General features: G+C 46.7%; 2 protein-coding genes across 2 annotated transcripts; both read left to right on the forward strand.

Annotated features, from left to right (window-relative positions):
• The first annotated feature begins 3243 nt into the window (after nt 1-3243).
• LOC136508569 (CSC1-like protein At4g35870) lies at nt 3244-6157 on the forward strand. The gene has a single exon (XM_066503283.1). It carries the CDS (start codon nt 3517-3519, stop codon nt 5905-5907), a length of 2391 nt encoding a protein of 796 aa, XP_066359380.1. The 5' UTR covers nt 3244-3516; the 3' UTR covers nt 5908-6157.
• A 3967-nt stretch (nt 6158-10124) lies between these two features.
• Nucleotides 10125-13860, forward strand: LOC136449764 (mitochondrial outer membrane protein porin 6-like). The gene is made up of 7 exons (XM_066449945.1): nt 10125-10282; nt 10764-10846; nt 11365-11432; nt 11518-11628; nt 12161-12247; nt 12656-12864; nt 13088-13860. Exons 2-7 carry the CDS (start codon nt 10798-10800, stop codon nt 13392-13394), a joined length of 831 nt encoding a protein of 276 aa, XP_066306042.1. The 5' UTR covers nt 10125-10282; nt 10764-10797; the 3' UTR covers nt 13395-13860.
• The last annotated feature ends 21 nt before the right edge of the window (nt 13861-13881 follow it).

Below are 13881 nucleotides of genomic sequence, written 5' to 3' on the forward strand. Positions count from 1 at the left end.
GAGAAGTATTTAAGATCGCTATTCTTCTATTAACCTGCTAAGTTTATCAGTTTAGGAAACACGTGGAGATACTCTAAGCAAGAAGTTATTAAGCAACTCCAAGAGGCTATCTAAATCGTTCCTAAATGTTATAATAGAGATTTCGGTGGAAAACTACCGTCCAACAACTTCTTCAGATGGTTATCCAAATATAGTTATTTTCTATTCCGGATTTCTCGCTAGCCAAAAATAGAAGACGAGAATGACTCTCTAGACTGCATACGAGATATAGAAAAATTATTGGAGAATGAAAAGATATAGAAATCAATTTTTATGCAAATGACTTTCTAAATAATGATTTAGAAAGTGAGATTTTCAAAGGCTATTGGAGATACAGGTTCGTTATTACGCAGCTTACAAGTTTGGTATGACTTATCGAGATTTGCTGCAAAACATAAGCAAAGTAACAACCGTGAAACTTATAAAAAAAGAAACTTAATTATCAAACTCGTTCTGACTGGATAATAATAAACGAAATATAAGTCCAAATCACGTTCCACCAAGGCCATGTTTAGTTCCCCGTTTCCTGAATTTGGCACTATACAAAAAGAAGATTCTCCGTCACATCAAATTTACGGTACATGCACTATACTAAATGTTGACGAAATCAAAAACTAATTGCATAGTTTGATTGTACTTTGCGAGACGAACGTTTTGAACCTAATTAGTCAACAATTGAATAATTATTACCAAACAAAAGCAAAACGCTACAGTAGCTACATTAGCGCACCTAATCCGGCGGCGCCGATTCGGTGGCCAACTAAACGAGGCCCAAGTTACGGAGGTTCCTTAACCACGCACGACGGCACGAGGTATTCGCTAATACGGTAGAGTAAATTCCCTCAGTGCCATTGAAAGCTATAACTATCCCCTATGTGCCATTCAAAAATATAGTTTTCCTTCATTGCCATTGATATAGATTTCTCTTCCCTTACGTGCCATTACTGCTATTTTTGGGAGAGTCAACAGCTAACGTCGTTAAAACTCCGTTCGATAGCACCTGCTCTTATCCTTTCTTTTACCCCCTAGCGCTGCTGTCTATTAGGCATAGCACCCATTCCTTGGGTCTGTGTCTGACGCATCAGCCATCAGGGCATCAGCCCGTGCGAAGCCAGCGCCCATCAATTGACGTTGGACCCACACCGCATCAACCAGTCCAGTAGCTGGATAAAGAGTGGGGACCACGCAGGCATGCAGCCATGCAGACCTAGATGGAACTCAGGTCCGCTCCTCGCCGCTCTTCAACCTTGTTGCTGTCTGCTTCTCAGGGCCTGGCCAATATCAGGGACGCCCGCACCATCTGCGCCATGGACGAACTCGGGTCACGGGCTATGCAACAGCTTCTCGCCGTCTGCATGCAGCATGTCCTCGCCCATCTGCGAGTGGAGCCTCTACCCCAAGCACGGTGTGTGTGGCCTACTGGCCTTCAATGTCTGCAGAGTGCAAATCAGTTTCCCTCGTCGTCTGTGGTCTGCTTGTCGAGACGAAAGTAACTCCCGCTTTAGCGCTCAGCGGGCACGTGCTCCACATGAACCCGGCCAGCGGCTCGAACGTGGTGCACGCGCGGCCCTCCAGCGCCTCGTACGTACCTAGGCTGCAAGCAGCGGCATCTCGACAATGCCTGCCATGGCGCAGTCCACGCCAGCCTTCACGAACACGGTGCCCGTGCAGTCCATGACTAGCTTCCCCTCGCCTGAGATCACCAGCCGCCCGGCGAGCGGGTAGTAGTGGACGAACACCTTCGCCAGCGACTCCCTCAGCATGTCGCAGGCGCTGATTCCGTCGCCGCCACCGTCGGTCGCCCTGAAGCAGTACACGGTCTGCACGATGACGGTGATGTTCTGGTCCAGGTTAGAGAGGTAGTAGAGGCCGCTGGGCGTCTCCTCCGGTGGCGGCACCAACGACGGCTCCCTGCGTGCGTGCGTGCGTGCATCCATCCATGCAGGAAAACGTAGACGAGCAGGAGAACTGGATGAACGAACATTTCCATTGTTGGAGTCAGATCAGCAGCGAGCAGCAACGGATTGGATCTGGACGACGTAGACCTAGTTCGTGCCGCAGTTCGCTCGCTGGCGTGGGCGTGGGCTTGCCTGCTTCACGCTGGCCTACCAGCCGTGCGCACGAGCAGGCCTGCCGCGGCCATACGAGCCACCGCTGCGAGCACCCTGGCGAGCCGCTGCCGTGGCCACGCGGGCGCGCGAGCAGGCAACGACGCCTGGGAGCCCTGGGCGTGCCTCGAGTGCTGCCACAAGCACGGCGGCGGCAACGCGTCCGATAGCCTGGGAGAGGATGCATCGCAGCTTGAAGATGAGGTAGAGGATGAGGACGAGGATGCCGAACCTGACGGCTACGGTGGCGTGCAGCCAGGGTCACGACGGTGGAGACTGCCGGCGGGGGTGGCTGGGTGCTCGCGCGCTCGCTTGGCTGCGGCGTCGTCGTCTTGATGCGCTGCGGCTGGCCGTTGCGCCCGAGCCGGAGTGTCCCGGAGAAGTTGAGCGACTTGAAGCTGGGGAGGCAGTACGAGAAGGTGGCTGGTACATGTCCCTGGTCTGCGACAGGAACGACAACGGGCCATGGCCGAGCCCCAGCAGCCCCTGCGGCGTCGTTGCTGGTGTCGACGGCCATGAGCAGCTGCGGCGGCGGCGTGCCGAGGCGGGTGCGCACCACGTACGTGGGCGTCTGCAGCAGCTGCCGCCCCGAAGAGATGGGCGCGTACGCACGGGCGCAGCCACGCGCCTCCAGCGAGTCTAGGTACAGCAGCCGCGACGCGTCACGCGACGCCTGGTCTGCCAGAACCCCGCCCACGACGGCGCCGCCGTCCCGGGCCCAGCGGCGAGCAGGGACCGAACGCGTGCGACACCTGCAGCGTGTTCCCGGCGTCCAGCGGCGTCGCGGGGCACGACGAGCTCGAGCTCGAGCTCGAGCTTGAGTGCGACGCGGCCGCCCCGTCCGCGACCACCAGCAGCAAAGGGAAGTAGGCAAAATTACTTCATCGCATCTAGAGGGCAAATTTGTCTTTTCAGTGTCACTTAACAGTCATCTAACGTGCATGCAACAGCAATGGCACACAGGGGATGCAAAATTTAAACTAATGACAATGAAGGAAACTTATATTTTTTAATGGCATATAAGGGATTGATATAGATTTTGATGGCATTCAAGGAATTTTCTCAATACGGTACCGCAGATGCTCGAAAAAATACTTCTTCTCCACCTCCGCGTCCCCACCTTCAGCGTCACGCACCTCTACGGGCAGCGCATGGCGACACGGCTCGTTCACGGTCCCCCTCCCCTGATCTAGGCAGCCGCACCCCCGAATCCCCGATCGGTTGCCCGTGCCGCGCGCCCCACGAGACCCACGCGACCAGGACCACGATCCGCGGCAAGGCACCTCATCGGCGAACGGAATATTTCGCGGCCGGGCTCCTGCTCCCCCGGAATCTAGGGTTCGCCTCCCCCCTCCCCGCGTCGCCCTCGATGGGCCCGGCCGCGCAGCCGCCGGACGCCGGCGGCGGCGGGGACCCGGAGGCGTGGTACGGCAGCATCCAGTACCTCATCAACATCTCCGCCGTGGGGGCCGCCTCCTGCGTCCTCCTGTTCCTCCTCGTCAAGCTCCGCTTCGACCACCGCCGCATCCCGGGGCCCTCCGCGCTCGCCGCCAAGCTCCTCGCCGTCTACCACGCCACCGCGGCGCAGATCGCGCTCCACTGCGGCGCCGACGCCGCCCAGTTCCTCCTCTTCGAGCGCGCCTCCTTCCTCATCCTCGCAGCCGTCGCCGCCGCCGCCGTCGCCGGGGCGCTCCCGCTCAACCTCCTCGCGGGGGACGCCACCGTCGTCGATCAGTTCGCCGCCACGACCATCTCGCACATCCCCAAGTCGTCCCCGCTCCTCTGGTTCCACCTCCTCCTCACCGCCGCCGTCGTCGCCATCGCCCACCTCGGCATCTCTCGCATGGAGGACGCGCTACGCATCACGCGCTTCCGCGACGGCAACGGCAACCCCAGCGACCCCAACTCCAGCTCCGTCGCCGTCTTCACCATAATGATCCAGGGCATCCCCAAGGCGCTGGCCGCGGACCAGACCCCGCTCAAGGACTACTTCGACCACAAGTACCCTGGCAAGGTTTACCGTGTCATCGTGCCATTTGATCTCTTCACGCTGGAGTATCTTGTCGAGCAATTGGGGAAGGTCCGCAACAAGATCTCTTGGCTGGAGGCAAGGTTGGGCGCCCGTGACCTATTTGATGACATTGTGCATGACGACGGCGAAGCAGTTCAGTCAGAGGAGCATTGGTTTGTGCGAAGATGCAAAGAGCTGTGGGCAATGGCAGGGGAGAGGCTAGGGTTCACTGACGAAGAGAGATTGAGGAAGTTGCAGACTAAGAAACTTGTGCTCGCAAGCAGGCTATCTGATTATAAGGAAGGGCGCGCCCCTGGCGCTGGTGTAGCCTTTGTGGTGTTTAAGGATGTCTACACCGCAAACAAGGCTGTAAGGGATTTCAAAATGGAGAGGAAGAAGACCCCAATTGGCAGGTTTTTCCCAGTGATGGAGCTCCAGCTCGAGAGAAGTCGATGGAAAGTGGAGAGAGCACCACCTGCATCAGATATCTACTGGAATCATCTAGGTCTTAGCAAGATATCTTCGCGGCTGAGGAGGATTGCAGTCAACACCTGCCTAATTTTGATGCTCTTGTTCTTCAGTTCACCCTTGGCAATCATCAGCGGGATGCAAAACGCGGCACGGATCATCAATGTGGAGGCTATGGATCATGCCAAATCATGGCTTGTCTGGCTTGAAGGTTCAAGCTGGTTCTGGACCATAATCTTTCAGTTTCTTCCCAATGTTCTCATCTTTGTGAGCATGTATATCATCATCCCATCGGTGTTGTCGTACTTCTCCAAGTTTGAGTGCCATCTAACGGTGTCAGGGGAGCAGAGGGCTGCATTGCTGAAGATGGTTTGCTTCTTCCTTGTCAATCTCATCCTATTGCGTGCTCTGGTGGAATCATCACTTGAAAGTTGGATACTTAGCATGGGGCGGTGCTACTTGGATGGTCCAGACTGCAAGCAGATTGAACGCTATTTGAGCCCATCCTTTTTGTCAAGATCATCACTTTCTTCCCTGGCGTTCCTGATCACATGTACCTTTCTGGGAATATCTTTTGATCTGTTGGCACCAATCCCTTGGATAAAGCATATAATGAAGAAATTTAGGAAGAATGATATGGTCCAGTTGGTCCCTGAAGAGAATGAGGACTACCTACCCATGCAGAATGGTGAAGAAACTAATAATTTGACAGCACCTCTAATGCCCGAGAGAGAAGACAGTGGCCTTTTGGATAGTATTGAAGGGCATGATCTTTCCTTGTACCCACTAAACAGGAGCTTCCATATGCCAAAGCAGAAATTTGACTTTGCACAGTACTATGCTTTTGACATTACTATATTTGCCCTCACAATGATCTACTCCCTGTTTGCTCCGCTTGTGGTTCCTGTGGGCGCAACATACTTTGGCTACCGTTATCTCGTGGACAAGTACAACTTCTTGTTTGTTTACAGAGTTAGAGGGTTTCCTGCCGGCAATGACGGGAAGCTGATGGACAGAGTGCTGTGCATCATGCAATTCTGTGTGATCTTCTTCCTTGCTGCAATGCTGCTCTTCTTTGCTGTTCAGGGTGACTCAATGAAGCTACAGGCTATATGTACTCTTGGGATGTTAGTGTTCTATAAGTTGCTTCCTTCTAGAAGTGATCGCTTCCAGCCATCTTTGTTAGAAGGGATGCAGACAGTGAATAGCTTTGTAGATGGTCCCATGGATTATGAAGTTTTTTCACAACCTGACCTGGATTGGAATCTGTATCAATCCTGAAGATCAATACACACCTTTGTTCATTACAACATCTTTCATGACTTGAAATACCTGATCGCGACCCTGGTGTACCAAAGTCATTCATTCTTCTTGTACAGCTATGTAGATTAACTTTTATCTCCTTAGATATGTATTTGTTTTGTCGGATATGACAGGCAGATACAGTTTTGATGATGAACATGGTGTCATGGTCTATCTAAAACTTACTTTAAATTATACATGATGTAGTCATTTTTTTTTGTTAATATAATCTAAGGTCCTATAACCAGAAGATGTCATATTTATGCATCCTTGTGTTTTAGATTTCCTATTATAATTGATGGCGATTAGAAGAGATAATTTATATCGTTGAGATAAGAAGCAAAATTTGCTACTGGAAGTTATTATGCATCACAAGCTGAGCTGTGGCATGATCTTTTGAAAGTTTAACTTTGGGCTTTACAAACCCACAAGGCCACAAGCAGTTTTTGTTCTTGTAACATTTGCTGTTGTACACTTGTACTAGACACTGAAGCCTTTTGCAGTTTGGCTGCATACCCTGCGGAACAGCCAGAAAACAATTCAGATACACAAGTAGTGGTGAATATCTGAATAAGGGGTGCTGGGATTTAGCGCGCTGGTGGCCTTTCAGAGTTTCAATTGAAGAGCAGTTACAGCTCAGTCTGAGATAGTAACCGTGCCCGTTGTTCGCTTTGTGTAGACCACTGCAGTACTGCAGTGTCATTGCGGAAAGTGTTTTAGAATAAGGAACTCTTTCTGTATTGTTATATATTCTTTGATGAAGCAGTAATACCGTCTTACGTTCTGATCCAGGAAAAAACAGTTTTTATTAAATACACTTGAAGCTACAGTTTTGGGCTTTTGGCCAAAATGGCATGCTGCATGCATTAGTTCTTCCCATATCTGAACCTACTGAACATACCATTATAATAACTAAAGAAATTTCAATGCTTCTTTCCTTCTGATGATCAATGTCTTTCAGGGTAATAAACAATCATATCTGAACCTACTGAAGATGCCATTAACTAAAGAAATTCCCATGCTTCTTCTCTTCTGATGATCAATGTCCTTCACTTTCAGGGTAATAAGCAATGAGCATCTCTGTCATTGTGGGTACATTTTGCAGAAATCTCGAGTTCCAACCCAGCTTGCATGCATTCCCATTGCATGCCCGGAATTTGAAGTTACTGCATTTCAAATGATAAGACGTTTTGTTTTTCTAAATATACAGTGTATTTAGAAAAGCCAAAACATCTTGAATTTAGAATGGAGGGAGTACTAGTTAGAAACACAAGCGGGTAGTAGCCCACAAAATTATGTCATATTTATGGATGGGTAGATAAACCCTCTTCCATCTCTATTACTAGTAGATCTTCACCTTTTACCTTCAGGTAAATGGTCGCCAGAGGATGAAAGCCGAGCAAGGTTAGCGCAAAAATCTTTACACACTACACACATTTTCAGATAAGCAAGAACATCTGAATACTACGACAAACCGTCTGTTTGGATATTTATTCCCAAATTATCTCGTAATGTTTGTGTTAACAGTTGTAAACATATTTCATAAATATTACTATTAGCACAAGACCTATCAAGTTTTCTAAAATAAACCGGAGGCACTAGCGCCAGGACATTCGGCGCCAGTAGACCGTCTGAACGCAGCTCCCAGTCCTAGCAACCAAACTGTAGCTTAGCTCCAGTCAAAGGCCCTCCAACGGGAGCATCCCAGCAAAGCATCCCCGCGTAATGGAAGGGGAGCGTGCGCTCGCGTCCACGCCACCATCCCCGGACGCGCCCCCTCCCTAGTATGAGAATGATGCAAGGCAGCAGAAGGCGAAGAGGAGGCACAAGGCGAGGCAGCAGAAGGCGAGGAGGGAGATGTAACACCCGATCTACTTTTGAAACATCCATATACAACACTTACAACATACGTCTGAAGACAGATGAAACATTTGAAACATGTGTCTGAAACACTTAAAAAAAACCACGTGAGAACACTTGAAAATCATTGAAACACATACGCAACGTCCACATAAAACAATTGCAATATATGTGTGAAACATATGCAACATCCAGATAAACACACTTGCAACATTAGTTTGAAAAAATAGATAAAATATTGGGAACAGACATTTGCAACATAAGTGTACAACCATTGCAACATATGCAACATCTCGATCTACTTTTGCAACATTCGTATGAAACACTTGCAACATACCTCTGAAACAACTGAAACACTAGAAACATACGCTTGCAACATACGTTTTTAGCGCAATGTCACCTTATTACTTGGACGAATGGAGCTCGTCGTCGTGTAGCTCGACAGTGGCACGGAGCTTGATGCTACAGAGTATGCGGAGGTCGTCGATGCAGAGCTCGTCGGTGACACGGACTCGGCAGTGGCTGTGGCAGGCGGATGGAGCGTGGTCGCGACGCCAAGCGCGAGGCTGGGCGAGCAGTGCCGGCCGAGTCCGCCCCGCAAGCCGCGAGCGGGGGGCGCTGTGCAGAGTGGGTGGGCGACACGGGCGGAGTACGCGGATGAGGATAAGCAGCGTCCGAACTGAAGTAATGGACGGACCCGTAATATATCATTAATGAAAACAAAATGACGTTGGAACAATCAACAATGTAGCAAACTACATACAGTACTAGGCAATTGGGACTAGCTTAAACCCGTCAGGACTACGGTGAGACCAAACAAAGATCTGAAGTCGGATTGTGGAATTTATATACTCAAAAAAATATTTCAAGTTTGCACTTGTGTTGCCGTTGCGATTCAATCTCCGATGCCACAACCGACGGCGGCCGTCGATCCCATCTGCAGTTTCAAGGACCATCACGGACCTGGCGTAGGCACCTGGCGTAGGCACTGCTCATCACGGACCCCGGGCATACATCCCATATTGTATAGCATCGCCTTGGAGAAGCTTCCTAGCCAACCTTTTCATGTCTAAGTAATCTTCATCGCATGAGAATCAGGTAAGCGGTTGCCTACTTGAAGGCGTAGCTCATGGTGTGGCATAGGCCATGCATGATTGTAAAACTTATCGTTTAATGTAGACTTACACTGTGGTACTTGAGAATTGAACTATAAGTTGTGTTGAACAAATGTTGTTGTAGCTTTAATACTTTTGCTAAGTAAGAACTTATGTGAGCTATTTGATGTCTCTATATGCAATGGATCATGAACAAATCTGCGCAAAGTGGATACTAGATAGCACAAATGGTGCGACTCTAGGATGGTTTGGTTAATTATGTTAAATCGAGTGTGCTAAATGGATGACAATTTGATTTAATATAATTAATAGGAGGATCCTCGCAATTGGCTCAAATACATTAATCATCTTTGGGCTAAACACCTGCACATAATCTCATCAAAATATGATAGTCCCTTAACCATGGTGTAATCCAGTACACCAAAACCCACTTATGCCTATATGCACTTTTATTTCTACATTAAAATAAGATATAAAAACAAAACTAGAAAATGCTCTACCTTCACGGGAAAATGTGCTAGCTTATAAAAACAAAATGTTTCCTACTTAAAATAAAAACATGTCGCACCTTCGTGAAGAAAATTTCTAGGTTCACTAGTAAAATATCACAGCTTCGTAAGAAAATGTCCTATGTTTATGAGAAATTGATTCTAGTATCACGAGAAAATTCATTCCAATATCACAAGAAAGATGTTCCAACATCATAATAAAAATGCTACAAAAAGTGCTCATGGCATATTTACGTAAAACAAAAATACTATAAAAATGATTGAACTAATAACAAATTTTTACTCCTAGGCTGACAAAAATGGGGAAAAGCTTCCAACATCATAATAAAAAAATGCTACAAAGAGTGCTCATGGCATATTTATGTAAAATAAAAATATTATAAAAATGATTAAGAACACAACTAATAACAAACTTTACTCCTAGACTAGTGACAAAAAAGAGAAAAAACTCGATGATATATAGGAAAAACAAAGACGATTATATTGATGACAAGAGTGCTCCTAATAACGAAAAGTCGAAAACGGTTAGGAGCAAGAAAAAACAAAGAAGAACCAACTGTCACGGACTCATAAAGGAAACGGACAAAGAATGGAGTCAACGAATCAATCAGTTTCATGGGCCGTAGTAAACCTGCGGGCACTTTGCAAGAGAAAGAGAAATCGGCCCAAGTAGCGTGCGCGCAGAAGCTAGCTGTCAACAGCCCCCGAAGAATCGCTCTCCAACGTTCACACCTGGCTGTAACCTGTTTGCTTTTCTTCCTCCGTTCACCTCGCGTGCGGCGACTAGGGCGACCGCCGCCGCCCTACGCCCAGCTGCCCGCCCAGGTCTTCGTCGGGCGCTTTGCCGGCGACGACCGCCCACCACACCAGGTATGCCCGCTCCCTTCTCCTCCCTTCCCGCTGTGCAAAGCTGAGCACCCGAACCCTAGTTTAAGCTGCTTGGCTATCTGTATATGTTCGGATCTGATCTAAGTACAAGTGTATACATATCATGCCTACTAGCCTCGATCACATGCGTACACCCATGTCCTGTATTGGGTCCGTCCCTGGTTGGCGCCGTAGCACTTGTTACCACCAGATTTAGGTGCGGGTGCAGTGTGTTTTCTGGAAATTTTGGTGCTTCTAATTCAGATGAACCCACTCTACCTTTGTACGCCTCTAGTAATGATAGATGTTGTTCGAACTGAAAATTGCTGGTTGTTCCGAGCAAAAATCAACTGGTAGTGTCGGTGATGCTAGCTTTGAAGAATCGTGCTGGATCATTGGTTCAGTCTCTAGACAGTTCACTATGCCGCTTCTGACTATGTTAGTTGGTTATGGTATTAACGTGCACTTGGTTTTTTTCTGACAGATTGGTCACCTGAGGATTGTTACATTTGGGAAGGATGAGCAAAGGCCCAATCCCATTCGTCAACATTGGAAAGAGAGCAAAAGGCAAGCACCTTCTTCTCAACAGTATTTACAGGCCTTAGTTTTCAACCGCCGTGCCTCATGCCATTCAATGCACTTACCAAACGATGTCTAGTGTGGGCTTGATAATTTGTGTTCTGGTTGGGTATAAGAATGCACTGAATAACTCTGCTGGATAGTAGAGAATCTATCTATATAATCATCACTAGATGCCTAATACTCAGTTCTTTTCCAGTTATTCTCTTGATTTATTGTGTAGATTCATAGAGAAACTGTCGGTTACTTTGTCGCTTTATTCTTTGGTGGATAAGACACGGACAACAACAACAACAAAGACACAGACAGATAAACATAAATTCAATCCTGTGAGAGTTCTATCTATAACTGAACATAATATAGAATGGACGTTATTTCATATTTATTGGGAATAGTTGCGAAGTACTTTATCTGTTGTGGTATGTGGTACGACAAGTACATATACATTTTATGGGCAGATTTCTGTGCTAGTAAACTTTATGTATTAATACTTCCTGTACTTATAGATCTCCTGTACAAGGACTACAACTTTGACCAGAAGTTTTCTTTGTCGACGTCTAGCAGCTCTGGTTTTGTAAGACAGCTCACACCTGTTGTTTTAGCTCCTTCCAGGAACCCTTTGAATTTATTTTTCTGATAACCTGTGCCTTTTGTCATAGAATCTTACAGCCACTGGTGTGAAGATCAATGAAGACTTCATTGGTGCTATACGGACACAGCATAAAAGTGGTAGAACCACTGTTGATGTCATAATTGATAGTGATTCTAAAGTAAGGTTCTTGTAAATTCTGCTTTTCTGCATTCGATTTTTTTTTTTCGAGCCTGGTCGGATTGGTTATTTGTTTTCTGGATCAGGGATTCAGGGCTTCTAATTGTGGCACTGCTATAATTAAGTATCCTGCATGAGACGTAAATATATCGTGGCATAAAAAAAAATTACGTTACTTACCTTATATCCTGGGGATACATGCATTGATTATAGTAAATAGCGAACGTACATGGCTCATAAATTCCGTGGGTAGATATAGCGTTGAGTGTAACTAATGGTAAGCATCTGAAAGTTCCTATGTATTTAATAAGGCCTCCTTCCATTTTTAGGCTATGTTTTGCCGACCTAAAGAACATGTGGATTTTGGAATGTGAGTTTTAGACAGACGAGGATTGCTATATTATTTTTATTAGCTGCACTTGTCCATCTATAATATTTTTCTGCTTCATATTCGCTTTTGTTTTAGTTACGGTCCTCATACTAATATTGGACATCCTGTATTTGTGTTCTTACTGGAGTCCTCTTGGTTGCAGGTGTCAACCACAGTCACTGTTGATGAAGCGCTAACTGGTCTGAAGACCTCATTCGCCTTCAAGGTTCCAGATCACAAGTCTGGAAAGGTTAGTATTTTTGGAAGTTAAGGAGGAAACATTAGCTTACTTGAATACAGAAAATGAGCGGTGCAATATGTGCAGGAGGTCTTAACTGAGCTGTATTTTACTTGCATTCTGTGTTTATCAATTAGAAGGGCGGGCCTGGTGCAAGCGGTAGAGTCTTACCGCCTGTGACCGGAAGGTCCCGGGTTCGAGTCGCGGTCTCCTTGCATTGCACAAGCGAGAGTAAGGCTTGTCACTGACACCCTTCCCCAGACCCCGCACAGAGCGGGAGCTCTCTGCGCTGGGTACGCCCTTTTATTCTATGTTTATCAATTACATCGATGGCTTATGATCTAAATTTAACCCACCAAATTTCACTGAAATACTTTTTTTTTTGCTAGTACTTATTTCTTTTCTTTTCTTTTCTGGCAGCTTGATCTGCAATATGCCCACAACCGTTTTTCATTGAATTCGACAATTGGTTTGACATCAACACCTTTGGTTGAGCTGGCTGCAACTGTCGGCACAAGTGAACTTACCATTGGTGCTGAGGTTGGGTTTGACAGTACTTCAGCTGCTGTTACTAAGTACAACTCAGGGATTGGATACAACAAGTCTGATTTCTCTGCTTCCTTACTACTGTAAGCTCCGCAAGTTTATGCTTTTTGTTTAGGCATGCATGTAAATTTATGCATTGAGCGTGATGTTGTAAGCAGTTAAACCTTTGGTCTATCGTAGCATGCTTTTTTCGTTTTGTTGTCCTAACCGTTTTTTTGCAAGTTTAACAAATGAATGATATTTTCTTAGTGATCTCTCTTTTATCTGTGTACTGACTAATCTTTCCACATTTTTACTAATAAATAGGGCTGATAAAAGGGAGACTTTGAAGGCATCTTACATTCATTTGTTCAATCCAACCAATGGAGCTACAGTGGCAGCTGAGGTAACACACAAGTTCAAAACCAAGGAGAACTATTTCACAATTGGGAGCTCCCATGCCCTTGATCCTTCAACATTGCTAAAGACGCAATTCAGCAACTCCGGGAAGGTCGGTCTTCTCTGTCAGCATGAGTGGAGGCCAAAGTCCCTTGTGACTCTTTCAGCTGAGTATGATCCAAAGGTGGTAAGTGCGCCTTCAAGAATAAGTGTGGCCATATCGCTCAAGCCTTGAGATGAGTTAAGTCACCTTCTGTAAAACAGTACAAGCGTTACATACTGATACTGTCTCCAAGAACATAAGCTTTGGAGCGATACCTAGAACAACCCTCCATTTTAGCCTTTTTTGGTAAGAGTCCTGGGCAAAGGAGTATTGTCAGGGAGTTGGACTTGTTTTGTGGAATGTTTCCATTAGAGCCAACTCCACACCGAGGATTGAAAATACAGAGGTTTGTATTAGAGCAGAAGCTTCACTCTGCTATATTTTTTTTTTCCATGTTTTCCTAGTTAGCGCAAAATGATTTTGGAGGTGATTGAACACCTAACATCTTGAGTTGATGGTAGTTTTAACAGCTCTGGAGATAAAGGGGCCATTTGTACCCAGCTAGCAGAATTAGCCCTTGAAATTGGTTGTCTTGGTGAAACTTATTTTTGTTGGGTTGGTTCTTGTGAAATTCATGTATTCAGAGCAGGGCCTAGTTTTAATTGCTTCCCCGATAAAG

Source organism: Miscanthus floridulus, chromosome 1 (genome assembly GCF_019320115.1).
Source record: "Miscanthus floridulus cultivar M001 chromosome 1, ASM1932011v1, whole genome shotgun sequence".
NCBI lineage: Eukaryota > Viridiplantae > Streptophyta > Magnoliopsida > Poales > Poaceae > Miscanthus > Miscanthus floridulus.

What these genes read in the sequence shown, in the direction of transcription:
- LOC136508569 (XM_066503283.1), top strand. Translation starts at nt 3,517, where the DNA reads ATGGGCCCGGCCGCGCAGCCGCCGGACGCCGGCGGCGGCGGGGACCCG.
- LOC136449764 (XM_066449945.1), top strand. Translation starts at nt 10,798, where the DNA reads ATGAGCAAAGGCCCAATCCCATTCGTCAACATTGGAAAGAGAGCAAAA. An exon ending in CATTGGAAAGAGAGCAAAAG is followed by an intron (nt 10,847 to 11,364) that starts GCAAGCACCTTC and finishes CTGTACTTATAG; the next exon opens with ATCTCCTGTACAAGGACTAC. An exon ending in CAGATCACAAGTCTGGAAAG is followed by an intron (nt 12,248 to 12,655) that starts GTTAGTATTTTT and finishes CTTTTCTGGCAG; the next exon opens with CTTGATCTGCAATATGCCCA.